This window comes from Calonectris borealis, chromosome 17 (assembly GCF_964195595.1).
Source record: "Calonectris borealis chromosome 17, bCalBor7.hap1.2, whole genome shotgun sequence".
In the NCBI taxonomy this organism is placed as follows: Eukaryota; Metazoa; Chordata; class Aves; order Procellariiformes; family Procellariidae; genus Calonectris; species Calonectris borealis.
Window position 1 is genome coordinate 17,071,472 of NC_134328.1, and position 25,465 is coordinate 17,096,936.

The following is a 25,465-nucleotide window of genomic DNA, read 5'->3' on the forward strand; positions in this document are numbered from 1 at the left end:
TGCAAAAATAAGTCTGTTTATTCTCTTCAAAGTGATCTAGAGGACCCTGCAGGGCTGGGACACCTTCTAGCCAGTACTCCCCCCGGCTGCCTGGATCTCCCCAGCGCTGGGAGCTGTTGGCTGAAGTGCTGCATTGGTCTCAGCGCCTTTAAAACACAACGGAACGGTAAATAAGAGGGGCTACGATAAAAGGAGCTGGTGGCACGAGGGAGAAAGCTCCGTGGAGCGGGGCGCTCGCCCGGGAGGCGGAGGGGCTGCCCCCCGCGCCGGTGACGGTGCTCGGGAGCGGAGTGTAGTGGATGTGGCGGTGAGGGCGCAGCCGTCCTGGCGACGGGGGGCTCGGCGGCGGGTCACTTGCGGCTCAGCAGGGATCCCAGCAGAAGCACTCCTGCCACCGTCGCCCCGGTCAGGAGCCATTTGTTGAAGGTCTCCTGGCCCTTCCTCACCTCGGCAGCAGCATCGTTCCCGTAGAGGTCCACAAACCGCTCCTGTGGGAAGAGAGGAGCAGTGAGCAGAGGGCTGGCAGCCGAGCACAGAGACCCTCTCTGCTGCTTTCTGGGGCTCCTTCCTCCTCCACAGAGTGATCCGGAGGGGAAGACGCAGTGGGAAGCGGCAGGAAGGCTGCCGGGCTCCTGCCGGCAGGAAAGCGGTGGTGCGGACGGGGCGGATGACAGACGCCTTGTGCTTCCTTGCTCTGAATCACGCACAGAGGGCGATGGGGGAAGCACAGGACCAGTCATGAGAGAAGTGGACGCCAGAAAGGATTTGCAAGGAGGATACCATGCGGGCAGGGCAGGAGATGCACCACGTGCTCTAGGCACTCTAAAATTAGCATCGAAGTGTGATAGAAATCATTGCAGCAGGAAAACGCTGGGCTTTAGTCCACGGCCGAGGCTTGGGGGAGCAGCAGCAGGGTTGGTGCCCACGGTTGCGGCAGGAGCCCACACTGCTCATCCCCCTGCCGCTTTTGCGTCCAAAGCAGAGCCTCCCACCTCCCTCTCCTCACTGCCGCATCCCGGCAAGACAAGCACTCCCGTGTCCTGGCCATTGCAGGTTACTCTGCAGCACAATCCAGATTTCGTGAATCCCTGGGGCGAAGGCAGACATTCTGGGTCACAAAACTCCTGCCTTCCCCCGGGCTTCGGGAGAGTGGGCCAAGCATGAGGCCCAGCCAGGAATGCAGTCACTCCGGCCCAGCTCGTCCGAGCCGGCCGCCTCCAGTCCTTCATCTCCAGCAGCAGCAAGAGCTGGGCAGATTTCAACAGAGCCACTGTGCCGCAAACGGCCACAGCCCCTCTCCCTCCAAGGGAGGCGTGTGACGGGCTGGGGACACATGGCCATGGCCTGGACTGGGGGAGATGGAGGGCAGAGAGAGAGAGAGAGAAGACCACCAGAGCTGAACCGCTTCCAAAAACAGGCTCTCAGAGAGCATGTCTGCCCCCTGCGCCCATGCAGCACCCCCATGGCATGATGCCACCCCTCCTGCTCCCCTGGGCACCCAGGGACCTCGGACCACCGTGACGATAGCTGCTCGGGTCCCCGGGCCACACGCACTGCAAGGAAGGAGCGGTCCACGGGCAGGCTACACGAAGCAGGGAACTTTGCGCTCCAGCAGCTCCCAGGTTTATCAGGGCTGAGCAGAAGCACCGGGGCTAGAGGGAGCTGGAGCTGCGAGCTCAGGGATCGCCAGCAGCTCGGAGCGACGGGCAGCTCGGCGTCAGCAGGGGCTCGATGCTGCTGCACCTCGAGCCCATCTTCCCAGCAAGGTCTCCTGTTCCCTGATAAGTGAATGCAGTTCCAGTAACCCGGCTGCTCTGGGAAAGCAGAGATAAGCGTGGCTGACGCTGTGCTTGTGTCACGCCTTGCCACGGCCTCCCTGGAGGCAGGGGCGGCATCCCTGCCTGCCTGGGTCTGGCAGCTCTGCCTGCAAGCTGCCTCCCACGCCTCCCCACGGCCTGTGATGAGCTGCAACCGCTGCCACAGGACCTGCAGGTGGTTTGGTGCCCAAATGACGGCTGGGATCGAGAGGGTCTTTAGGCAGGTGCCTCTCCATCGCTCATGGAAACATGGTGCCAGCCCCTGGCTCCCCCAAAACAGCCCCAGCATGGTCACAGCTTGCAGGGTATCTCCTCGCCTTGACACACACACACCAGCAAGCCCACACACAGCTTTTCACAGCAAGGCGCCCAACAGACACGCACGCTCGCTCCCAGGGAGCCGGGCTGTGTCCCTCTTCTCGGCCACAGGCCTCCCCCCCACGGGGGATCAGGTACTTGAACAACCACCCAGGTGAGCTGTGCACCTCAGCACCGGCCTCTGCCCCACCAAAGCTCTTCTCTGCCTTCCACCAAACACCGTCCCCAGCATCTCATCATCCCGGGCTGCCTTTCACACCCCCTCGATCGTGAGGAGGTATCAGCAGACCTGGGGGCAGGGTGCTGGGACTTTGCTAACTCATCCCGGGGCACGTCACTGCTGCCGCATCACTCAGAGACCTCTTCAGGGATGTGACAACCGTCCCCGTGACGCCCGCCACCTGCACAGAGCGGCAGAAGGCAGCTCGCTTCCCACTGGGCCTGCCAGCTGGTGCGGGCTCCGCCGAGGTGTAGTATTGCATCCCGGCCCCGCAGGAACAGGCAGGACGGCAGCTCACATGCAGGTGCTGTCCAGGGAGAAAGGTGAGGGCTGCTGCTCGCTGCCAGCCCCTCTGCCCAGCCGCTCGCCCAGGAGGAAGAGCACGGAAACAGGCAGTGATGTGCTGCAGGAGAGGGATGGGAGGAGAGCCCAAACCCAGGGAGGGGATATTTTTAATTACGGCACAGGAAATCCCTCTGCTGATAGGTGGTGATGAGCAGCGGAGCAGTGACAGAGCACGGCAAGCGGCAGCAAACCGAGAGCAGGCTGGCAGGGACGGAGGGCACAGGGGAACCGGGGCAGAAGGCATGGGCTTGTCCAAAAACGCCAGCTGGGGAGTGCCTCCACCACCCCTAAACATCCCTCTGTAGCAGGGCTCTTGCACCCCGGGGAAGGTCCTTCCCTCGGAGGCACGTCCCTGTCGCACGCCCACAGCCCCCGATGCTGCGGGAGTGCTCAGCAAGGGGAAGGAGGCTGCACCCCTCGTGATGTATTCCCCAGAAAAAGCCACTTTGCCCAGGGATTCAGTAGGGCTTGCCCACCGAGCCCCACGCGCCTCCGCAGGCTCCTCCTGACCCATGGGAGGGGACGTCCCCACCTTCCCGAGGGAGGGTGCGGAGCTGGAAGGGGCCGTGCAGTCACCCAGCCCCTCCGCAGGGCTGGCAGCGGGGCAGGCACCAGGAGAGGGCCCCCACAGCCTGGGCAGGGAGCCGGGGAGGGCTGGCAGCCGAGCCTCCGCGCTGCCTTTTTGATGGTATGTGCCACCGAGAAAGGCAGTTCCAAGAAGCATGTTTTGAAGCCCTTACTTCTAAGAAAAGGAAGTGTTTGCTGAACAAGAGATAAATGGCATACGGTGAACCGAGAGCTATCGGGTGCTACAGACGGAGAAGAGCACGACAAGAGCCCCGCGCGGGCAGGGGGGGGACGCGATCCCCTCTCCTTCCCCCAGGAACGGAGCAGCAGCTGCTGGAGACGCAGCTGGGGGCCGCAGGGGACACGGGAGCAGAGAGTGCCTTGCCCTTCCTTGGGGAAACCGTCCCCAGGAGCTGCGATAGCTCGGTCCCTGCACAACTGTGATCCCAGATGTGTCCCCTGGGAATGGCGATCCCAGACCAGGGGCAGTGGGAAAACAGGCAGGAGCGTCCTCCCTCCCCGTCCTAGGGCTGGGTTGAAGGTTAGGGAAAGGCAGCTTGCTCTGTTCCCACACCGCCCCGGGCCTCGGCCGCTCTGCACCTGAAGCCCAGCACTCCCAGTATCGATTCTGACCTCTCTGGCCTGGTGTTTGGGATCTCAGGCTTGCCCAGACACGTCCAGATATTTCTGGCCTCCCCCAGTCACCTTTATCTGAGAGGAAATATTTGGAATTCCTGAGTCGATCACAAGGACTATGGTAGCAACAGCACGTCAGTGTCTCAACCGCCCTTTCCGCACGCCCGTGGGCCTCTTGCACCCGAGGACAGGCTGTTCCACCGCCGAACACCCGTCACATCCCCTTCCCCATCCCGGCTGACAGACACGTCCGAGAGGAGGATGCTCTGGGGCAGGCGATGAGGAAGCAGCGAGAGCTTATGCTACGCAAAAGGCAATCCCCAGGCTTCACCTCTCCTCCCCCAGCGCTGGGGAAGACACAACTCTTGCTGGAGCCTAAACGAGCACTTGCTGGGGGGGACTTCCCCCCAGCTGCACGTGCTGCTTGCAGGAGACAGAGGACCTGGAGATCCAGACTCCACCGGTGCAGAGCAGGGGCAGGCAGGTTCTACAGTGCCAAAGGCTCTCGAGACACCTGCAGTGCCCCAAACCACAGCCTGCCGCCGGGGGGGGGGTCGCAGCAGCCATTTAAACGCTGCCCAGTGACGATAACAGCACTGCGGTAGGGAGAGAAGAAGAGCAGGTCTGACCCAAAGTGCTCTCACCCAAAGTCTCAGGTGGGAGAGCAGATTAATCAGGCACGAGGTCTGGCTGAGACAGCGTTCACATCCTGGCCTGGAAACGGGAAGGGGAAGACCCGAAGTTTCACCTCTTCCCAGAGGTTCAGCTGGTTTCATTCACCAGCACTGCCCAAGCAGCTCCCCGGCCGAGTGGGAGGGAGAGCAGTTGCTAGATCCCATTCAGGGCGAGCAGAGCAGAGCGGGTTCCTCTTTCAAGATAAGCCCCAACACTGGGGGAAAGAGGATTCAGCAAGCCACACCGAACCACGAGGGCAGGTGAAGGAAGCAAATGTGGGCAAAGAATCCCCATCTGGTCTCTTGTGAGCCAGGGGTAGAGCGGGAAGGGGAGGGTGGCGGCTGCTGGGGAGAGCAGAGTTTGGGTGCTCAAAGCTCCCCTTGCACGGGGAGGTGAAGGGTATGGAGGTCACCAAGACAGCCATACTCTGAAGTGTGAGCTCTGAAAACCAGCAGAGACGAGACAGGCTCTACCGGGACTATTCATAGTGAACCAGTGGCACTTGGTCCGACTTTGACACAGGGACTCTGCCTCCAGCAGGAGCTACACCCCCGACTCCCAGCCAGCCTGTCTTTGAGAGAGACACCCACAGCAACCAGCTCCGCACATACAAAAGCCCTTCCCACCCAAGGATTTTAACGTGTTTTACCAAAAATTAGTTGGTAATCCTGCAGGAGGTTTTGGAGAAGTCAGCATTGTTCCCAGACAGATCAACAGAGGTGTGGAGAGGTTAAGTGCTTTCCCTAGCGTTGCATACAAGCCAGCAGCGTGAGCCACAGCATCTGACTCCCAATCCAGGCATTCTCGTCACGAGGCAATGTTTCACTTGAAAACAAGGCTGTTTCTGTTATACCTTCGCCGTAACTACAGCTGTGTTACTGCTAAGAGGTCTAACACCAATCGCTGGCCAGGAGTGGAGTCATCTGGATGACCAGACATTTGTTAATGAGATGCTGGGAACAGTTTTGTGCTGAGCAGCGAGACAAGCATGGAAAAAGAAAGGCAGCAGCTCAGCGCAGACCACAACAAAGCCCTGCATCGACAGCAACCTGCTCCCAGAGCCCCTTTGGGCTGCCAGCTCACCACATGGGACTGGCATATGCGAACCTGGAGGTGAAGCACAGGGGGAAAAGGCAGCTGAGATCTTTCAGAAAAAAATGAAAACATAAGTATTCCCAAAGGCTGCCACTAGGATCCCGTAAACACAGCTCGGCCGGTCCCTACACGCTATGAAAGTGGAAGAGATCCTGGAGGTCCTCCCTCCGCCCTGCTCCCCCAGGCACTGCATCCATGTGTGGCCCTGACCACCCCCCGCCCTGTCTGAAGCCCAGGCCCTAAAGGAAAGCAGCAGGGACACCGAGCGTGCCAGCGCCAGTCACACAGCACTGCCTGCAGCATCGGGACTGGAGGTCAACGTCAGCCCCCGCCTCAGGCGCATCATGCCAAGGAAACCTGCCAGCCGCGGCAGAGGTCTCGGAGCTTCTCCAGATCCCAGCTTCATCCCTCTGGTCCCCGTCAGCACCCTGGGCAGGCTCGGGATGGGGTGGGGCTCTGGGGACATGGGGAGGGGAAGGGGCTCTGGGGACATGGGGAGGGGAAGGGGCTCTGGGGATAGCCCGCTTGCAGGTGCAAATGCTCCAGAGACCCAGCTCTAACTGTTATGCAAATAGTGACCTCCAGGGAAGCAGCTGCTGATCTCCATGACAATGGCAGGGAATGCCACCCGCCCGCTGCCTCCCCCGTCTCTCCTGCCCTGGGAGTGGGCGCCGGGGGTGCTGCAGATGCTGGAGTGCTGCGGGTGCTGCGGTTCTGCCCCTGCCCAAGCTCCAGGGCCCTGCATGCAGAGAAACCTGCGACCCTGAGGGACGCAGACATAAACTCAAAAGGGTTAATTAAATAAGCACATCCCCGGCCTCGCTCTCCTCGACCTCGCCACACACCGAGCCGCCGGGCTGCAGCCCGTGGTGGGACCGCGGGGAGGCCACCCCTGGGGCCTCAGCCCGAAGCCCAACAAACCTGCGGGGCTTCAGCCTAGGGAGGGCCAGGGCCAGCTCTTTTCTAACCAGAAACAAACCCTCACTAGCACATTCCAGCCCTAATCCTCACCGCGGCAGCCTCCTGTCAAACTGGTTTCATCACCAGCTCCAGGGAACCTGCAATAACCCCACACCATTCAGCACAATTTCAGCATTTTCCAAATACATGAAAGGGGCTTCGGTGACAGCTGTAACCCCCGTCCCTGCCCCGGGAGACCGCTGCACACAGCAGGAGATGGAGAGCAAGGAATTGTGCTCTCCGTTCCAGAAATCTGCTGAAACATTCATGTGTATTAAAGCAGGAGACGGTGCGAATGACTAATCTACTTGCATCCATCTTTCATCAGGGTTTCTCCCAGAACTAACCGGGCTGAGGACTCCTGAAGGTGCCGAAGCCCCGGTCGGCGTCGGGCGCGCTTGGCAGCGGGACGGCTGGCAGGCGACAAGGCTCCGGTACAAAGGCACAGCGAAGAACACATTGGCTGAGCCGGATCCACTCAAGAGATTAGCACCTGCTGGGAATGGGATTGTTTTCCAAAGGGCATTAAGTGGAATAGTCCGAGGAAAGACGGTCTCTCTGATGCTTCTCCCCACCGGACAGATGGTGTCTGAGCCCCGGCAGGCAGAGCAGCCTGCCTGCCTTTTGTGCGAGGGGCACGCTCAGGGGGCAGGGGAAGACTCCTGCTTTAATTTCACGGTTATCTGCCGCCTGTGGGGCCGGGGAGCCCGAGTGCCGCGGCCAGCTCGCTGCACCGGACAAGCGCCTCGGCAGGGTCCCCAGCACCGGGGAACGAAGCTCAATTTTCACCTTGTCATTGCTTTTCCCAGACGTCACAGCTCCTGTGCAATCGTGCCCTTGTGTAACTGTGGGGAAACCTGCGCCGAGGAGACGTGCTGCGCTCATGCGTGCCTGGCTGGGGAGCCACGTTCCCTCCTATCCAGGGGCTGAGTTGTGCAATGCCGACGGCTCTCCCCTGCCCTCAACCACACCGCCAGCCTTAGCCCAAACCCACCCTGCAGGGAACGGCAGCATCACCAGAGCCCGAGCGAGCGAGGCTGGGTGCAGGGACGGCTCCCAGGGGAGATGGGTTCTGGGGAAGGGCCGCCCGGTTCTCCTGCCTCAAGCCACTCGTCCTCCAGCATCCCGGAGGAACGCTGGCCAAGCCTCACCACTTCCCACTTCAGCCCCAGCGCCTCACGAGGCTGCTGCAATTCTTACATGCCACTTGAATGAAAAAGGGGAAAGGGTGGAGGTGCAGGAAGAGGAGGAAGATGTGCTCATTCTGTTTTCACTTCCTGTTAGTCCACATGAAATCTCAAATGATTCAGGCCACAAAGTCCCTTTTAGCAAAATCCTTGCTGACTTGAGGGCAGGAAGCAGAGTAGGCAGCTGATGCAGCAAACGCGGGGGAGAGCAGTGCAGCACGAGAAGGAGACTTTGTGCTCTGCCCTCGGCTCCTCCATACGTGTTGTTGCATGAAATAATCACTGGCTGGTGCACTGGAAGCTTCTAAATGAGGTCAGTTGCTCTAATAAAAGATATTAGCTCTCTGGCAAGTTTAATACACTGGTGAGCCATACCATTACAGGATGGAAGCACTTGCAACACTGCTACGATGGCTGATTTACAGGTAGCAACACCTCATTTTCTCCATACATAAGTCGTATGTCACCCAGGCACTACCCAGGGCCACATACACGCCCAGCTCCCACATCCCAGCCCAAACCCTGAGCCAGCTCGCCACGAGTTACACACACCGAGTAATGTCACGTACTGCTGCCAGCCGTGCTCCCTGCACGACGCTCATAGCGTCCCCAGCCTTCCTCAGCCTCAATGAAGGCAAAAGCCAGAGAGATGTGCAAATGGGACTAGTTTTGTCTGGAGAACTAATGAAGTGATGCAGACAGCTGTCCCGCTCCACCTGAGCGTGGCGTTAGCTGCGTTCAAACCAAAGCAGCTCCGTGCCAGCCTAGGCCTCTTCTCTGAGCTTCCCGAAGAGCCCTTCACCCTCCAGCAGAGAAGAAAACCCTTCCACGCTCCTTCGGGAAGCAGCCAGCTCCAGCAGCTCCCTCCCCTCCGGTGCACAGTCCTACCCCCAACAGACAGGTCCCTGCACAGCTCTGCCCGTTGGCCCCTCGCACACCCCCCGGCATGAGCAGCCCCCGCTCCTGCTCAAAGCCCTGCCCGCTGCCAAGTTGTCACGTTTTGGAGTATTTGATTTCAGTCTTAAGAGCACCTGGCTGGCAGTGGTACAGGCAGGGAGAACCTGCCTGCTCTTTGTTCTCAGCCAGGCGGAGCACAGAGCAGAGGACACCTGCCTCAGTTTCCCCCTGAGCTCAGGACTGGGGCTGCGAGCTGGGGAGCTCCGGGCCCATCCTGGATCAGGAGCCGGGGCAGAAAGGCTGAGCCCAGCCCCACTCCCACCGGAGGCTCCTCATCTCCAGGGCTCATCTCCCCGAGCAGGATACTGAAGCCAGAAGCTAGCTACTAATTGGATCTACTTAAATCAGAAGCTACGTCTGCAGACACAGCTGAAACACAAGCTTGAGCAGGAAGGAGGATAATGCAATAAATTCAAGCAGCTCTCCCCAAGGGAATCGCACAGACCCCTGAAACTTCCCTCTTCGCAGATACAGCCTATTACCCTTCCTTGGGCACGCTGTGTAAATGCAGGGGTAAGCAGTGGTCGAGAGAGTAACCAGCCCAAAGCCTGCTGAAACGCCATGCTCCCAGTAGCAGAGGGAAAACAGACCAGTTACAGCACAACGTACAAACAGTCCCAGTGGCCACGGGAGCCTCTCTGGTTAATGCTCTGGATCCCGCTCCTCCCTCCCTTGCTACCCCGGAGGCAGGCAGCAGCGCTGAGTGCACTGGGTTTCCCATTAAAGAGATCCTGAGAGACAGCACTGGGCTGGTACACGTGAGCACGTGTCCGAGAGGAGACACGGGGGCTGGAGAGATGCTGGCTGCACCGAGGAGCTGCAGCGGGCGTTCCCGCCTGCAGGCAGCCCTTCCCAGCACTGCTCAGCCCTCGGATTCTTTTTCTTTTTTTGCTAACTAAATTAAACATGAGGATAAAATAAGCAAAATACCTAAAAATAAAAAATAAAACGAGCATTTCTACAGCACAACTAGGTCACAGCTCCCCAGCATGCAAGTCATGGCAGCCACGGCTCAGCCCCTTGAGCCTCCTGGATTCAAAACTGACATCTCTCTTAAAAGGCTGCCTCCCGAAACCCACACCTGCTCCCCGGTAAGCCCAGCTGGAGCCATCTGCTAACGGCTCTGCCTCCCGGCAGCCCTCTGCCCCCTCGCTCTGCCGGGCTGTTCTGCTTCTGTGGCAAAGAGTAACCCTTCTCCCCACCTGAACGTGGCGAGGGCCAACCCGCACCCTGAGGCTGCCCCGGTGCACCCAGCAAAGCCCTCGCGCCCCCCTCCACGGGAGCACCGCGGGGAGAGCTCTTGCACGTCTCTAGAAAGCACGTCCCCTAACTTAAGCCCTTGGCATCCCAAGGACGATTAGGAGCAAGACTTCGGAGAGATCTTGCACCAAACACCCCTCTGCACATCCTTCCAGGTGGGAGCAGGGAGGAGGAGCGGTTTCCCTGTCCAAGGCCAGGGCAGCAAACGAAGGAGTGCCGTGGCACCGAGGGACACCGCTTCCCTTTCATGCCTCCATTATCTGCGTTAATCTTTAGTTGCTCAGAACAATAGCGTTTAAGGGTAACATCCCTCTCGGGAGGGTGGAGGAGGAGAGCTTCGCTGCCTTCCTGCCAGGCAGAGGCAGAGCCCCGCAGAGCATACCTCCGCACTGAATCAGCCAGCAGGTAGGTCAACATCCCGCCCGCTGTCAGTGTCACCAGAGGGGAGAGAGCAGCCGCCCCCAGCCCCTTTCTGCTCCCACGGCAGAAGCCACCGTTAATCCCTCACCTCTCGGTTCAGCAGGTCTGCCGCATTTCTACAACTGATATCCATCCCTTCCCCCAGCTCCTCCTGGGAATACTCTGGCCTCACAGTTAGTGGGGAAAGAGCTGCTAGAGAAATACTCCCTGTAGCGTCAAGATGGGGCTGTCCTCACAGCCGTCAGCAGCTTGGTAAAAATCAAAGGAGAGAAGCTTAAGCAAAGGCCTCGAAGCATCGCACCACCATTCAGCCTGTACCCAGTGTGGGCCGCAGGCGTATCGCCGCTCTGGGGGTAAACCACATACACAAACCGTACAGGAGCTCCATGGAAATCAGGTGCAGCACCCCAGATGCGTACAGAAAGCTGCAGCTTCCACAGGGGAAAAGAGAGCATGTTGCTCCCTCCCACCCCTTCTGCTGCAGAAGGACACCCCAGTGCTGCTGAAAAGGGGACAGACCCTGGGCAGCGCTCAGGGGACCCAGCTCCAGTTTCAGAGAGGAGCAGGATGATCAGGAAGACCGACATTACCGAGAGCAGCTGTCAACACAGGGCAGCAAGAAACAGTTTGTTAATTATTTCACAGGTCTTTTTTTAAATGACACTCCGTTCTTCGGATTAAAGAACCTCAGAGTGCTTTACAAATCTGAGTTCCCAGTGGCTCCCCTGGGAGGGAAGGAAACGCTATCCCTTTTGCTGAAAGACCACAGGGTTAAGTGGGCTGCTCTGAGCCACAGCCAGCGAGGGGCAGGAGCTTTGCCTTCCAGGCACCTGCTCTAATCACAGATCTAAGGAACGTAATCAAACTGCACCACACACCGAGAGGCAGCAAGGAAAACAGGCAGGGCCCCAAAGAAGGAGAACCGAGTAAACGGGGCGAAGAGCAAAGCTCTGAAAACTCGCCTCTGCATCGTTCTCGGTCTAGCGGCAGGAATGCTGCTGCGGGCCGGGCAGGAAGCTGCAGTGGAAGTCATTCCAATGGTATTTCCTGGAGAGCACTGCAGAAAAGCCTCCCAGGTCGCAGGCAGGGTGAGAAGCTGCCAGGGATCTGCACGTTGAGCCCAGATCTGCAGCCGCCGGCGAGGATACAGCTACCTGGGACGGCCGCGCCAGGCAGGACAGCCCGAGCCAAGAACCTGCCGGCAGCGACCGTCAAGCAGGCAGTTCCCACAGCCAGGGAGGAACACCCAGTACTGCGAAGGGACACGAGGGGACTCAGCTGGCAGGAAGGAGTACTTTTTTTCATCCCAAGCAGGTGATGACAATGGGGGCATCATCTCAGCTACAAGGGATCCAGACTGTACAGAGGACAAAATAGAAAAGCGATAGCCCAGCTAAGCTTCGCAGACCACTGGTTGGGATTCATCTCTAGGACAGCAGAGCGCGGCCTTGGCTATCCACAGTCACCTCCTGCAGCCAGCTCTGCTGCCTGTTGGCCAGCAAGTGAAACCGATGGCTGCGATCTCAAATGGGATTAGCAGCGCCAGGGCATCCCTGAAACCCAGTGTGTTAACACTCAAAACGGCAGAGCTTTGGCAAACAGCGCTCACCCCAGAGGGAGCTGCGTTCCCCCTACGGTGTGGCCCTTCCACACGTGCCGTGCACACCTAGCACGGTGCTCCTCTCTGGGTCTCAGGGTACAACAGCGGCAGAATTCAAACTTGCACTTATCTCATGCTGCCCAAAAAGCTCGGACCGACAAAGCCTGAGGATCCTGGGGCACCCGGGATCAGCTAGATAATGCGGTGGCTGCGGGGAAGGCTTGTGCAGGATACCTGGGCAATGGCACAGGGCCAAAAAGCATTTCTGAAGAGCTGAGAATCGAAGGCTAGCCCTCAACCTGAAACCATTGAGAAGGCTGGAGCAAGAGCACAGGACGAAATCCCAGCTGCACTCTGTCATATGACGCAGGCTGAGTCATTTCCTATCATTCAAGAAAAAAATTAAAAAGATAGAAAATGAGCTTGCTATATTGACATCTTCTAAGGGTTTTCCCCAAACAGAACCACAAGCTTCCAGTCCACCGCAGAGAAACACAGCACGTACCTCCTGGCACACCGAGCCCTGCGCAGCCAGGGCCGGCTGAGAGCCCGGGATGCACAGAGCCAACGCGGGAAACAGTCCATCCTCCTTCAGCCTAGCCCAGCTTGCTGGGATTCAGATGTCACAGACTGGTGACAAGGATGCTGTCTGCTTTCAGTCCTGGCCCAGCACAGACCCTTCACGCTGGTCCCCACCACACACCCTGCAAACAGGAAACCTCTTGCCGCTATGTCCACAGATCTACCTCCAAGCCCCCACAGAACACCCTCTTTAAACCTCACCCTGAACGTAGATTTAACCCTGAAAGAAAAGCTGTCATCCACTGGAGGGTCACAGCCAGGCAGGAACTACTGCTCACTTTCCTTTCTCAAACAGATTCGGCACGGTCAGTCCATCTCTGCCTGCCAGGCCCTCTCCCGCTCACCCTGCGCTTCCCCCCACTGTGTTCCCACTCACCAGATTTCTCCCCCCCCACCTCCCAATCCCCACTGGGATCACTGTTTGAGCTTCACAGCCAGTGGAATCTGGTCTTAGCCAAAGCAACTGCCTCAGGAAAGCCTCCTCTTTGGTTTTGACGGCTCACTAAGGCAGCAGCTTTCTTCTGGCTGGTTATTAAATGCCCCCCTCAGTTGTTCTTGTTTGTTTTCTCAGTGCCAGATTGCGGAGAGGAGGGCAAACCAAGGCAGGGCCAGTAAACGTGACAAAATACACCCATGTTAACACTACGTAGCGACATTTGCCATTTCCCCCTCGCCTCAAAAAACGGTTTCTCAAGAAAACTGCTACAGCTCAGCACACAGCAGCCTTCATAGGCCCCTCCAAAGGCAAACCTGCACCCTGTAGCCATCCTACACTTGCCTTTGTTCCACTGGTAGGGAATGAAACAGAGCTTCCTACGCAACGAGGCTCTGTGACACTTGTGATGGAGCTGCGCTCCTTCCCTCTTTCGGAGGGGCTTTCCAGGAAGAGAAGTGCTGCCTTGCTCCAAAATGCAAACCACCTGGTCCCTGCCAAGCAGGCCTGCCAGAACTTGCATCCCTCTCACCGGGACCTGCCTGCTGCACCTCTCGGTAGAGCTTTGTTTGCATGGGACAGGCTCTAACAGCTCAGATGCACCAAACAGGCTCCCTGTGCAAACAGGGCGGCAGGAGAGGGACCGCTCCGTCACAGCAAGGGCAGGCTGGCACTCTCTTCTTGCAGGGAGGGCTGGCAGCAGGCCAGCAGTTTTCTCCCTGCAGCTGGAGTCGCGTGAGAGCAAAGCAGAGCATCCCCACGCACGCCCCAGGCGTGAGGCACTCGGGAGCTCTTATGGCCCCTGTGCTACCGCTGCACCGTGCCATCCCTTCGCATGGAGAGGCACGGCTGCCTCCCCCGAGAAGGGACACGGTGAAACCTGAGCACGGAGGAAAGCTACAGCGGAGACGTCAAACAAGCGCTGGTCAGGGTTTGCCACAGGCTGGCAGCAGCCACACTGCCCAGCCCTTTTTTTTGGTGGCTGGTGGGGTGGGATCCCCCCCACTACGGCCTTCACCACCCTGCCCGGCTCCCCTTCAGCTACCGGCACAGCCCGGGCAGCAGCACAGCCTGAGCAGTGAAGTTAGAAGCCCCAGAAGCCCCGTTCAAGGTTAGAAGAAGAGAGCAAGGCTGTTCCCCTGGGTGGGAAACGCGGTGAACGGCAATCTTCAAAGCAAGAGCTGGTGGGCGTGTCAGATAGAGAGGAGTCCTGACCCTTCTGTAATCTGTTGAACAAATATTTGCTCCAAACAATGAATTTACAGACAGACACAAAAAAATTGAAGAGTCTTAACCGTGATGGTTGGGGGTGGGGAACAGAGGGAGGAGGTATTTCATTCCCCGCGAGCAGGGACCAGTGATTTTCCACCAGTGATTTAATCTAAATCCCCCAGAGAGTTCATTTACAAAAAATCAGATTGCATTATCGCCTAGGTCTCCAGGATACAGCCCAATCCGTCACTAACAGCAACAGCCACACTAGCTTGGAAACCTCAATTTGATCACTCAATTCCAAGACTAATCTGTGGCTTTAAAAGCCAAAGCCAGAGGGAGGGGGAAGGAACTCAGCATTTGGCCAGGGTTATCTGCAGGATGAGAGAGCTAATGGGCCAGATACAGCCTGATGAAATGGCTAGCAGATCCCGGGTTATTAATCGAAACCAAGCTCCTCTGCCTGAGCAGCCCCACCCAGGCAGTGCCCCAGGGCGGCCACATTCCTGGAATTCCTGCACCCTGGGTGAACCCGCTCCCTCGCCCTGGGTGCACCCGCTCCCCCTCTTCTCCGGGGTCCCCAGCATCGCCGGCCAGGCGCGAGGAGCTGGGGAGCTCCGCGGGGCTCCTCCTCTCCTCTCTCCTCTGTCAGGAGGGTGCAGAGCGCACCGCTGGGCTCAAAGGTTCCGTCCTCCTCGAGACGCAGGGGCCTGGTGATGCACTACCAGATGAAGAGGGCTGAAAGGCCTTAGCTCCCCAGCAAGGCAATTCCCCGCCGTTTAGATGCTAATGCCTGACAGCACGAACTCTTTCCAGTAGGCACCAGTAAAGGTTACACCAGCAGGGAATCACTAAGATGCCGAAGCAAAAAGAAAACTCAGACATCTGTAGGTCGTATACCTCCCGCTGGCAGTCCCAGGCAGCACCGCACAGCCGGACCCGGCATCTCAGGAATGCTTCCTGAAGAAATGCTTATTCATGTTAATACCTCACCACTGAAAGCGTACTGGGGTTTGCTGCTGGGGCAGCTGGGAGCATTGCTCCCTGCCAAGTAAGAAGCAGCTGCAGGTTTAGCAGCTCCCCAGCGCAGAGGTTGCCCCCACCTCAGCCGTGTCTCCCACCGCACCAGCTCAGACAGCCCCAGCAGCCCACCCACCCACCCACCGAGATCTGCTGTGGGATTCGCTTCACCGTGAGCACGGCAGAAGGCAAAGTCCTCTCTCCAGAATGAAGAAGTAGCTGTTACCCTGGCAGACCGCAGGCCGGCCCGCCAGAGCACTGTGCGCTCTGTGCGAGGAGGAAGCTCCACTCCCTGCTGTTAAATGACACCAGGAACATGCCCGAGAGCAAGGGCTCCTGCTTGAAGAACAAGCTTGGATGACATTAGATTTCCAAAGGCTTTTGGAAAACAGGTCTTTTACGTAACATTGAGGGAGAAGGAGAAGAAACAGGGATGGCGAAGGACACGTCTGAGCATAAACTGTGCCATCGTGGCGGACTGACCCTCTTGGGGCAGAGCACAGAGGGAAAGGCCACGCGCCCCTTTATCTCCCTGCAAGGTCTAGGACATGCATAAACATTACAGGGAGCTGCGCTCTGGTTTGACTGGCACCGCTGCTGGCCTGGAGCGAGGGAGGACGCGGGCAGGGGAGAGGAGTTCTTACCCATCCGCCATTCTCCTGGATCCAGGGATCTAGGTGGTCGGTCAAGTACGTGGTCATCCAAGATACAATGCGTCCCACCAATACCCGCATCTCCTTGTCAACGCTCTCCACACACAAGGCTCCTCCGAAGGAGAAGAAAGCCACGATACGACCCCAGTTCACTCCATCGCGGAAGAGTTCGTTCACTACCTGCTCAAAGCTCTGATACGCCGTGCCGGGGGTGATGTGGAGCTGGGAAGTGAGGTCGCTGAAAGCCCGCCGGTACCTCAACTCAAACTCATCCCCCGCCTCTCTCAGCGCCTGCCTCACATCGGCTGCTTGAACGATTTCATGGACTTCGAGGCTGCTCCGGTGCACGGCGGCTCCGTTCACTACGTGGCTGGCGGGTGGATGCCAGGAGGGGCTCCCGTTGAGGACGCCGTCCATCTCGGCCTCCTCCGCTGCAAAGTCAGTCCTGTTCTCATCCTCCTCCTCCAGCTGACTCCAGCTGTATCCCTTCTGCGAGAGCTTGTAGGAAACAAAGTCAATCACTAACTCCCGGTTACTGCTGGACATTTTCACACCTGGGACGCCCTCAATGAGTCCATGGTCCGGAGCACAAGCAGATCAGCACTTAGCAGGTCCCGACTCCACTCTTCTTCACGACCGATGGAAACATCTGACCTTTGCACAGACAAACAGCAGAAGAGGACAGAGGCAGACAAACGGTTAACGCTACAGCTTTTAGATGCACCCGTGCCATTAACACCGACAGCTTATCGTTAGCCTGAGATCATCCCGCAGCTTTATGCCGAGACTCAGGGCCACCGGATTGAAGCCGCACGGAGAACCTACTGCAACGCCCCCCTCCCCGGAAACCACCCTCGAGCCCCAGGGGACCCCCCAGGCTCGCTCCGAGCGGTCCCCGGCCCCCAGACCGGGGTCTCACCGGGTGCAGGCACCGCCTGGCAGGCCGGCTGCGGGCCGGGCCGGGGCGGAGGCGGCTCTCGCTCTGCTGGAGCTGCGGGCCGGCCCGGCCGCGCTCCGCCAGTCCCGGAGTGCCGCGGAGGCGGAGGCAGCACCGCCCCCGGCCCCGCCCGTTAAAGGGCCCGGCTCCCCCCGCCCCCTCCGCCGGTGTTGCCCAACGGCGGCCGGCGGAAGCGGGAGCGTTGCCCAAGGGTTACGGCAGCCCCGTGCGGGGCCCGGTTTGACGGTAACGGCGGCGCAGCCCCCGCTTGCCCCGGGGGTTAGCTCGGCCGTGCGCGCCGCCGTGCACAGCCCCGCCGTGGGCGGCAGCCGCAGCCCCCGCCCTCCCGAAGCCCCTCGCTCCCCGCAGGCGGAGGGGAGCCGAGGGGATAAAAGGCTGAAAACCGGCGAGTCCTCGCCACCGGGGCCGGGCTCGCAGGGCACGGCCTGCCCGGGGCTGCCGCCGCCCGGCGCTGCGTTCTTACGGGAGCGATTCCGGTCACTCGCTGCGGTTAGCAAGGCGCTGCCGCCGGGGCCGGGCCGGTGGCACGGCGGGCGGCGGCAGGCGGGAGGGCCGCAGGGGGCGGCCTGCCCCCCGGCCACCGTACCGCCCCTCGCGGCCACCGTACCCGCGCGGGGCGGGGCGGCGAGCACGGGGCCCGCGCACGAGGGCCGACACGGCGCCCGCGAGGCCGGCGCCCACGCCACCCGCCCCTCACTCGCCAGCCAATCACCCGCCGGGAGAGCCCCGCGGGGCGGGGCCTGGAAGTGGGCTCTCTTATTGGCTGAACCGCGCGTCGCTCACGGCCTGCCCCACTCCGCCCCTCACCTCAGCGGCCGGTGGAGGGTCCGGGTCCTTCCCGCCCCTGCCCCGCGGGCCCGGCTGGCAGCGACGCCGAATGTCGCCGGGAGCCCCGCCGGGCCTCGGCCCGCTCAGCAGTCCCCGGGCTCCTTCCGCATCGCCCGCCAAGCGGCCGCCGCGCTCCTGGGCCGCGCCGGGGGGGTGCGGTAGGGTGGGAGGGGGCAGGAGGGGGCGATGCGCATGCGCACGGCGCTGCGCGGCTGGGCGGGGAGCGGCGCGCATGCGCGGGGAGGGCGGGGCGGGAGCGTCCGTTAGACGGAGAGGGAGAGGAGGGCGCCTGCGCGGAGCGGTTAGTGCCAGTGCGCAGGCGCGGAGTTGCCGGGCGGAGAGAGGGGCTCTGGCGCCCCCTGTCGGCTGTGCCGGCGCCTCGGAGGCGCCGCCAGGCCCCTGGGCGGCCGGGGCCGTGGCGGACCCGGTGCCCCGGCCTGCGCCCCTGCCCCGCGGGTACGGCAGAGCCACGGCCGCCTGTCCCCCTCACGGCAGTTCGGGCGTAACGTGTGATCTTTTCATGTCTCCGCAGTTCTCCACTGCTGCGCGCAGTGCTGCGCCCACGGCGGAGCTGTGAGGGGAAAGCTGACCCGGGCAGAGTGTCGAGGCGGCGGAAGGCAGCTGCTGCACGGTGGGTCGGCCCTCTCGTCGGCAGAGCTTGCTGTCAGCCCTTCTCGCTGCTACGGGGAGTTTTGTGCAGGATTTGGGGTAGGTGCTGTTGCCTAAAGGGCGCTTCCCCCCAGCAGCAGGGAGCCCGGCTGTGCTCGCGGCAAGCGGTGGGTGGTGGAAGCCGCCTTCCCTGGGTCAGGCAGTCAGAGGGGCAGCAGGAGGAACTCAGGCAGGGCTGTGGAGATGCAGGTAGGCTGCCTGTGCTTGATCGAGGACGCCTGCGGCGGGAGAGAGGCAGAGGCCCGCTACGTGCTTACTCAAAGCCTCAAGCTAGACGCTCCGGCGACCACGTAAGGTACAGCCGCGGTACCAGGGCGGCGCGGCCTCTCCTGCTGCCACCGCTCCTGGGCCCGGCCCTGCCCGAGGGACCCGCCTACCGGCAGCTGACAGGCCGCCACCGAACAACACTCAGAGCGCCACCTCGTCTGATTGGCCGGGCGCGCCCCGCGCAGTGAGTTGTGGGAGTTGTGGTTTGCGTCTGAGCCCCGGCTGTGGTGCGGCGGTGCGCGAGGACTACGTTTCCCGTCAGCCTTTGCGGGCAGTGCTCAACAGCGCGGGGTTTGCTCATCCGGGTCCCTACTCTGCTGGCGGCCCGGCCAATCAACACGCACCGAGGGCGTGCCCTAGGCGTTGATTGGTTGGTTCGGACCGACGAGCTCTGTTTGAAATCCGTTAACGGCGGCGGGTAGAGGCGCCGCGCAGGGCGGCCGCGGTGCTGAGGTGAGTGTGGCCGGGCGGGGGTAACCGGGTACCGCGGGGGGGCTCTCGGCCTCGCCTCACCTTCCCCCCTTCCCTCACAGATGCCGTCCGGTAACGGTGGCCTGGGCCGTAGCCCTCCCCGTGATCCCGTCGGGTCTCTCCGGCTGTGGGGCATACGGCTGGGCCGTGGGCCTGCTCCGAGCCCGGGTATCGGTACCTCGCAGCACCGCGAGGCCCGAGGGCGCGGCTGGGAAACGGAGGCGGAAAGCAGCTCCGGGTGCTCAGCCCGTGTCCGGGGCCGCTTTTGCCGTGGCCTGGCACGGTGGCTGGAGGGCAGGCTCGCACCCGGAGCCCCGTGGCATGGGCCTGGATCCCCGAGGGCTAATTGCAAACGCCTCGTCTCTGTGGGGCGGAGGGACCGGAGCCTGGGCCCAGCCCGTGGCTGGGCAGCTGGGCTGGGGGAGGCCGGCGGCGGGTGAAGCCGCCGTGGCAGGAGGCTCCGTCCCGTCAGATGGGTTCGCAGTACTGAAATAAGCCTTATGATGGGGTAGCTGCCTCGTGAGTAAAATAAAGCTGCGTGCTGAGCTGTGAGTGTTCAAACAGTCCCAAAATCTGGCGTGAGGCGTGTGCCTTTCACGATGAAACGTAACCCCGAGCGCCGTGCCCTGCTAATGCCAGCACGGACCTGGCTGCCTGCTGTGTTGTGTCCTTTAATCTTCATTCACACTGGCTGCTCAAAACCTGAAGGGTGCATCTGAATTTTAGAGCTAAGAAAAACGATGTTACTTCTCAAACAAAATCCTGCTTCCTAGGAAAAGGAAGGAAGAAGACCAGGCAAAACCTGGCTTAAGCAACAGAAAAGGTATTAAGTTAGCTATTTTTATACAGCGCTTTTTTTAAACTAGAGGAGCTTCAACTTATCTAACAATAAGTTGAGGTTATACTGACTAAAAATAATTTACTTTTCCTTGAACAGCTATTCTTAGAATGTCCCATCTTCATGTCTTCTAAAACTTGTGGGATCTCGCTTACGGAGCATGAGATGTCAGGGCTGTTTATTTTGGGCTGTTGGGAGGGAGGCGGCTCTGGGCTGCCGTGAGCAGAGCAAAGGCTGCTCGGGAGAAAAGCTGCTGCTCCAGCACCTCGCTCCTCCTTTTGCTGTAGGCTAATGACGGCAGGTCGGGGTGGTCTGCGGAGCTCTCTGCGGGCTCATCTCTCGCCTGTGTAGAGTTTGTCTCCCAGTTTGAGTATTGTATGATGGAACAGCAGCGTTGCCTCTGTTCTGTACCTGGGGTGATGAATTCCGTGTTGATTCTGTGCTGTGGAAAAGCACACTTGAGCTTTGAGTGAGGAGCACCAGAGAGGAAGGGGAAGCTGTAGATTCAGAATTTGTTAAAAGTGTTCACTTAATCCTGCTCAGGGAAAAGCAAGGATGACTTCTGGTACTATTTTTTTTTCCCCTTTCTGATCCTGTTAGGATTTAGAGTAAGTAACACCTGTAGCTTATGAAGCTCCAGCAGTGTATTGTGATAAGCTGTTGTCTCAAGTTGACCAGGGGCTTATTGAATTACACTGCAAGGTGGCAAGAAAGAACAGATCTTCTCTGCACCCTCATTCTGTCTGTCCCTTGCTGCTCCCCCAAAGCCAAACCCCCCCACTGTCTCTCCTTCTGACCTCTAATTTCTCATCTTGGAATTCTGCTTCCTCTCTCCGACACGAAGGCTCATATGGCTGGGAGGGTCCTTTGTCCCAGGCAGTGGGTGCTGTTATTGTATTGCCTGATGACCATCAGTCCGTGCTGGGCTGCTGCTCTAAAAATAAGAGTCTCTTTTGGTTAGGTCATAATTGTGCTCCCTTACGCCACACTTGGTGCTGAGTTTCACATACTGCAGCTAGGCCAATACTGCATAGGTCTTGTTGGAGTTACTTCTCTCCAGCCTTGTCTGGCCTAAATGTTTTTGGCAAGAAATTAACAACTACATTGAGAAAAAGACACTGAGCACATCTGTGATGGAATCGTGTCAGCGTTTTTAAGCTAATTTGGATTAGAGCGAGGTGTGAAGTTATTCCGAAATACCTATTGCACTTGCTGTTGGATCAGTCTTATTCTGGGATAGGAATGCTTGTTCCAATTTAGCTTAATCCTTTTTCAAAGCTAACTAATCTAAACCAGGCCAAGGCACTCTTCTGGAATGTGCCAAAGTGTAGTTACTCCAAAGAAACCTGATGTGCAGAGAAACTTGTCATCTATTCCTCTTTGTGGATACGGTTGTGCTGCTCTGCATGGAAACCATATGGGGCTGTGGCTGTGTAGCACATTTAGGTCAGTGAGGAGAGCAGACCTAGAAAGAGAATTAAGTTTTTAGTTAGGCAGCACTTTTATCAAAGGAATTTGCACTGTTTTTGAAAGCGAGAGGACTGGATCCTCCTCCTTTCTTGCACCAGCGGTGCTGTGAGCAGCTCTCTGCGAACCAGGTGAAAGCTGATCCTGCAGAACGGGGGTGAGGGTTCCCTGGCTGGCTCGCTGTGAAGCTCTGCGAACACTGGTGTCGACACAGAAGGTGATGGATGTGGGGGAGAGCAGGGTTACGCTTTAAATCCACGCCGTTGTTATGTGGGATTACAGTGTGCCTATAAGCACGGTCTGGTAAATGCACACTGTGCCTGCTAATTAGGTAACGACCCTATTAATGAGAAGAAATTTCTGCACCTCACTTCTGGTGGAAGAGTGCCACAGTGGAGAGAAAGAATTTTGCCTCCTGTCTTTAAAGAAAAGATGGTGATAATGGTGGTTCTACTATCAAAATTACGATCAGGTGTTTTAAAATGCACGAAGGGAGTGGGCAGTAGGCTTCGGGCTGTGCTTGGCTGAGCTGTTTCGATTGCAGAAGCATTGCAGTGGGCATATCGGAGTGATAAATCACTGGCGGGAGCTCAGTCCTAAGCTGAGTCGATGGGTGGAGGAGCGAGATGCTTTCAGTGAACTGCTGCTTCACAGTAAATCCTAGTCTGCGCAGGACTCGGAGGATACGTAGGGATTTGAAAAGCGGATGGCATGAGTTCATCTGACTGAGATGGACTCTCTGGAGTTCGGTCACGACAACTTTTACCTTCCCACTGGCTCTTTCAAGAAACTTTGGGATGGAGGGAGGGGGAGGGAGAAGGGGTTGGGTGTGAGGTCGGTGATGAGGGTGCTGACACTATGAAAGAATATGGACTTTGCACAGTAAAAAGCTGGAAACTGCAGCAGCATAGCAGAGGACACAAGTAGCTGTGAAACATGATGCCCGGAGCTCTGACTTGGTGGAGGGTGAGGGGAGGGTGAAGGGAGAATGCGGATGACGCATTTGATTTTTAAAAAAGTGGATAGTGTTGACAGAAACTCTATCTTGATTAAGGGCGGTAGGAAAGCATTCGATTCCAGCTGTGTCCTGAGCTCGGTTACAGTTGGTTTTGGCTCTGATTCTTCTGTTTGCCTTCTTTGGGTCCTACCCTGATGTCTTCACAGTCATGTAGCTGATGATTGTCTGCTGACATTCTTCCCCCTAGTGACTGCAATTCTGTGCTGGGGAACTGAAGGCTTTTCAGTGCAGCCATCTTCGGGAGGGAGAGCTGATGATTTACTCTTGAACATTTTCTTATTTATGGAGCATACCATCTGTGTGGTCTGCCTAGACAGATGGTTTAGGTCTGAGACTTTGTGGATTAAGAATACGGTGCTTTAGAATTGGTTGGACTCATAAAAGCAAAGTTCAGGTGATTTCCTTAGGGAGTGTTTTATAACACATCCTCATGGGCTTTGCCTTGCAGCTGTGCGAGGCATCGTGAAAGCATGAAAAACACCTTGCAAAAAGGTTTTGTTAAATTTAAGGGTTTATAACTTTGTTGCTGGCTTTATTCCTGTTCTGTTGAGTTTAATGTCACCTGTTGACACAGGGATTCCTCCTGCTGTCAGTGCTCCACTAATTAACTGCAAGGGCTGTTCTTGACACGGTCACAGCGCTTGGTTTGTTTACAGCCTGGCCAGCATCGGGGTAGTGCTGTGGAACGTGGCAAGGACCCTATGCTGCCCTTCTTCCTACCTTTTGCCCAGTAACAATACTCTAGAGAACTCTCTTCCTACTTTGGAAATCAATTTGCTCTGTAGAAGAGCACGTTTGCATCATTAGTTCTCGTTTGTAGCTCTTCAGAGGGAGAAGGGCTGCGCTTTGCAGTGCTCTGAAGTCAGCCTCGTCATCAGACTCTTGCTTCATAAATCTGTGCCCTGGTAAGGATAAGAACTCTTCTTTGCTGCCTGTGGTGAGGGAGGGAAGGGCAAATCAGTCACTCTGGAAAAGCTTTGTACTTTACTTCCTTTCAAAAAATACAATTCTATACCTACAGATACAAAGAAAACCTTCAAAATTTGATCTTTTTGGTAGCTTTGAACCTGCAAATGTCAACAGTGGTAAAACTTCCTTAGCTTTGATAGTCAGCAGGAGAATAAAAACTGCATTGCTTGTGAGGCGTTCTGTCCAAAGGCTGTGAATTACAAGACAGGAAAATGTACCGAAGACTGTCCCTATCTCTAGAAACCGTGCAGAGGAAGAGAGGTGGAGGATGATTTAGCTGACACCTGTGTTGGGGTTTGGTCTAACAGGTGACCAATGCTTGTTGTCTAAAGGACGGTAGCAGTGCAAGCAGAGGACTCGCGGGACAGTGTGAAGATGTCTCACCCAGAATCTCGCTATTCCTTTGATGTCCCAAACCCTTGCATCGACTTTGCGACTCTGAGCGAGGATGATGTACACAATGCAGACTCCTGGTTTGGTAAGTTGCTTCCAACTCCTCGATTTGTTTTCTCTTTGGATGAGAGCTTGGCGTGATGCTTGTTTTGGGCCTGGCTTCTGCGCCAATGGATTAGTCATGTTGTTAACCGCATCATTCATCATGCGTGGGAGTTTTCTTGTTTTGTTTTTGTATTTAGACTTTGATTGTCATCTGTAACTTGACAGATGACTTTGTTAACATCATAATGATATTCTGAGGTATTGTTAAAAATTCATAATGTAGTATATATAAAGTCTCTCTTTCTTCACAGACCAAAAAGCCAATCTGGAGAATGTCCCTCCTGCAGAAAATCTGGCAAAGGTCTCACAGAGCAGCCCTGCTTTCTCAAAGCCTGATATTATTCTGTCGTCTGTCACATCACAAGGAATAACAATGAGTAAGCTGGCATGGTATGGGTGGGAGAGAGAATAAATTTTAGCCACTTTTCACTGGCAGAATGAAAAGGCCTCAGTCAGGCTTTTGTGGGACTATCTTCATATATTGTTGTCTAGCAAGGTCTCGTGTACTTTCACTTCAGCATTCCTCTGTGCGTGTGTATATATGTATATATATGAGCTGGTATTTGTCACTGTTCTCAGGTGAAAGCCATGGTGAAGAGGATGGTGAAGCAGAATGCGTGCAGGCCAATGTGGTTCCTCAGAATATTGTTGGATCCCTGACGAGCTGGAGAGCTGCTGCTCCTGCAGAGGCCTCTCAAAGGTGAAATACTTGTATTCAGTTTGCATGAAGATTGATGACGGTGTAACTAAGCAGGTCCTTGCCCTCAGGATCTGCAGTTCTAGCTGTTCTTGGGTCATCCTATGGGTCTGAAGTTCTCCAGCACAGAGATCGTGTATTGGGACAGCTGATCTGCTTGCTAAGCTGGAGGGGCAATCTCTAGGGGTGGAAATGTAATGCAGTGTCTCACATATTTGTCAAATGAGACTTGATAGCACTAAGAGCTTCTGGAATGTGAGGATATCTGAAACTGAAGTGGCATATAAAGTTTCTTTGTTTATATCTGCCTGAGTTGGGCAGTACCTGTTCTTGATGTGAATGCAGGGGGCTCTGTATGCTCATATATACCGAAGAATATTAAGTTTGTGGATTGTTAAATTTAAATAATTCATGCTGCATTTGGATTGTTGTGTTAAACACACAATTTGCGTAGCAGGCATGTTGAGTTAGACGACGCACTGACGTAAAAAGTGTGTTAAAGACATGATACAGATTGTGTGTCTTCTCAGACCTGTGGGAAGGCTAACCTCCATTTTCTGTTCTGTTCTAGAGCGGGTAGAAGACAGGCTACAAAGCAGAGAAAAACACAGCAACGCAAACAGCCAGCTAGAATCAATGCGGAGAGAAATGCTAATGCCTTGGTTAAAAAGGAAGAGGTTCCACCCCTGAAAAAAATGAGAATGTATGTCATCAAAGTCCTTCTGTTTGGGGCTGGGAAGGGGAATACAACTGGTTCTTTGGAAAGGATTGGCTGAGAGGGTTCTCACGGGAAGGTTAGGGGGAGGTGACTGAAACCTGATTCCAGAT

The 25,465-nt window shown here is 57.2% G+C and overlaps 2 protein-coding genes across 16 annotated transcripts in view; one reads left to right on the forward strand and one right to left on the reverse strand.

Annotated features, from left to right (window-relative positions):
* Positions 1-17,879, reverse strand: BCL2L1 (BCL2 like 1). Of its 7 annotated transcripts, XR_012676323.1 has the most exons (5): positions 16,877-17,017; positions 15,949-16,611; positions 12,563-12,761; positions 11,420-12,440; positions 400-488 (listed from the first exon to the last, which is right to left on the reverse strand). XR_012676323.1 is itself a non-coding variant. In XM_075166890.1 (3 exons), the coding sequence occupies exons 2-3, from the start codon at positions 16,501-16,503 to the stop codon at positions 351-353; spliced, it is 693 nt and encodes a 230-aa protein (XP_075022991.1). In that variant the 5' UTR covers positions 16,504-16,606; positions 17,723-17,879; the 3' UTR covers positions 1-350. The 7 variants fall into 7 exon arrangements, 5 of the variants coding, with proteins under 5 accessions (XP_075022991.1, XP_075022989.1, XP_075022987.1 ...); XR_012676324.1 differs by lacking the exon at positions 11,420-12,440; XM_075166890.1 differs by lacking the exons at positions 11,420-12,440; positions 12,563-12,761; positions 16,877-17,017 and adding an exon at positions 17,723-17,879 and having other exon boundaries at positions 1-488; positions 15,949-16,606.
* TPX2 (TPX2 microtubule nucleation factor) overlaps positions 17,818-25,465 on the forward strand; it is a 14,861-nt gene continuing 7,213 nt past the window's right edge. For 2 of the 9 annotated variants that reach the window (XM_075166874.1, XM_075166875.1), the window contains exons 1-6: positions 18,056-18,199; positions 18,276-18,374; positions 23,775-23,920; positions 24,192-24,317; positions 24,520-24,640; positions 25,209-25,340. In XM_075166874.1, the coding sequence (XP_075022975.1) occupies positions 23,818-23,920; positions 24,192-24,317; positions 24,520-24,640; positions 25,209-25,340 (482 nt within the window). In that variant the 5' untranslated portion in view covers positions 18,056-18,199; positions 18,276-18,374; positions 23,775-23,817. Of the gene's footprint in view, positions 17,902-18,055; positions 18,452-18,568; positions 19,133-23,750; positions 23,921-24,191; positions 24,318-24,519; positions 24,641-25,208; positions 25,341-25,465 lie in introns of those variants that run through there. The other 7 variants (XM_075166880.1, XM_075166884.1, XM_075166883.1 and 4 more) reach the window with 7 other exon arrangements.

Excerpts from the sequence above, each read along its gene's own strand:
- BCL2L1 (XM_075166890.1), bottom strand. The coding sequence starts at position 16,503 with ATGTCCAGCAGTAACCGGGAGTTAGTGATTGACTTTGTTTCCTACAAG. Across the intron at positions 489-15,948 it reads TCCAGGAGAATGGCGGATGG|GAGCGGTTTGTGGACCTCTA; the intron begins GTAAGAACTCCT and ends CTCTTCCCACAG.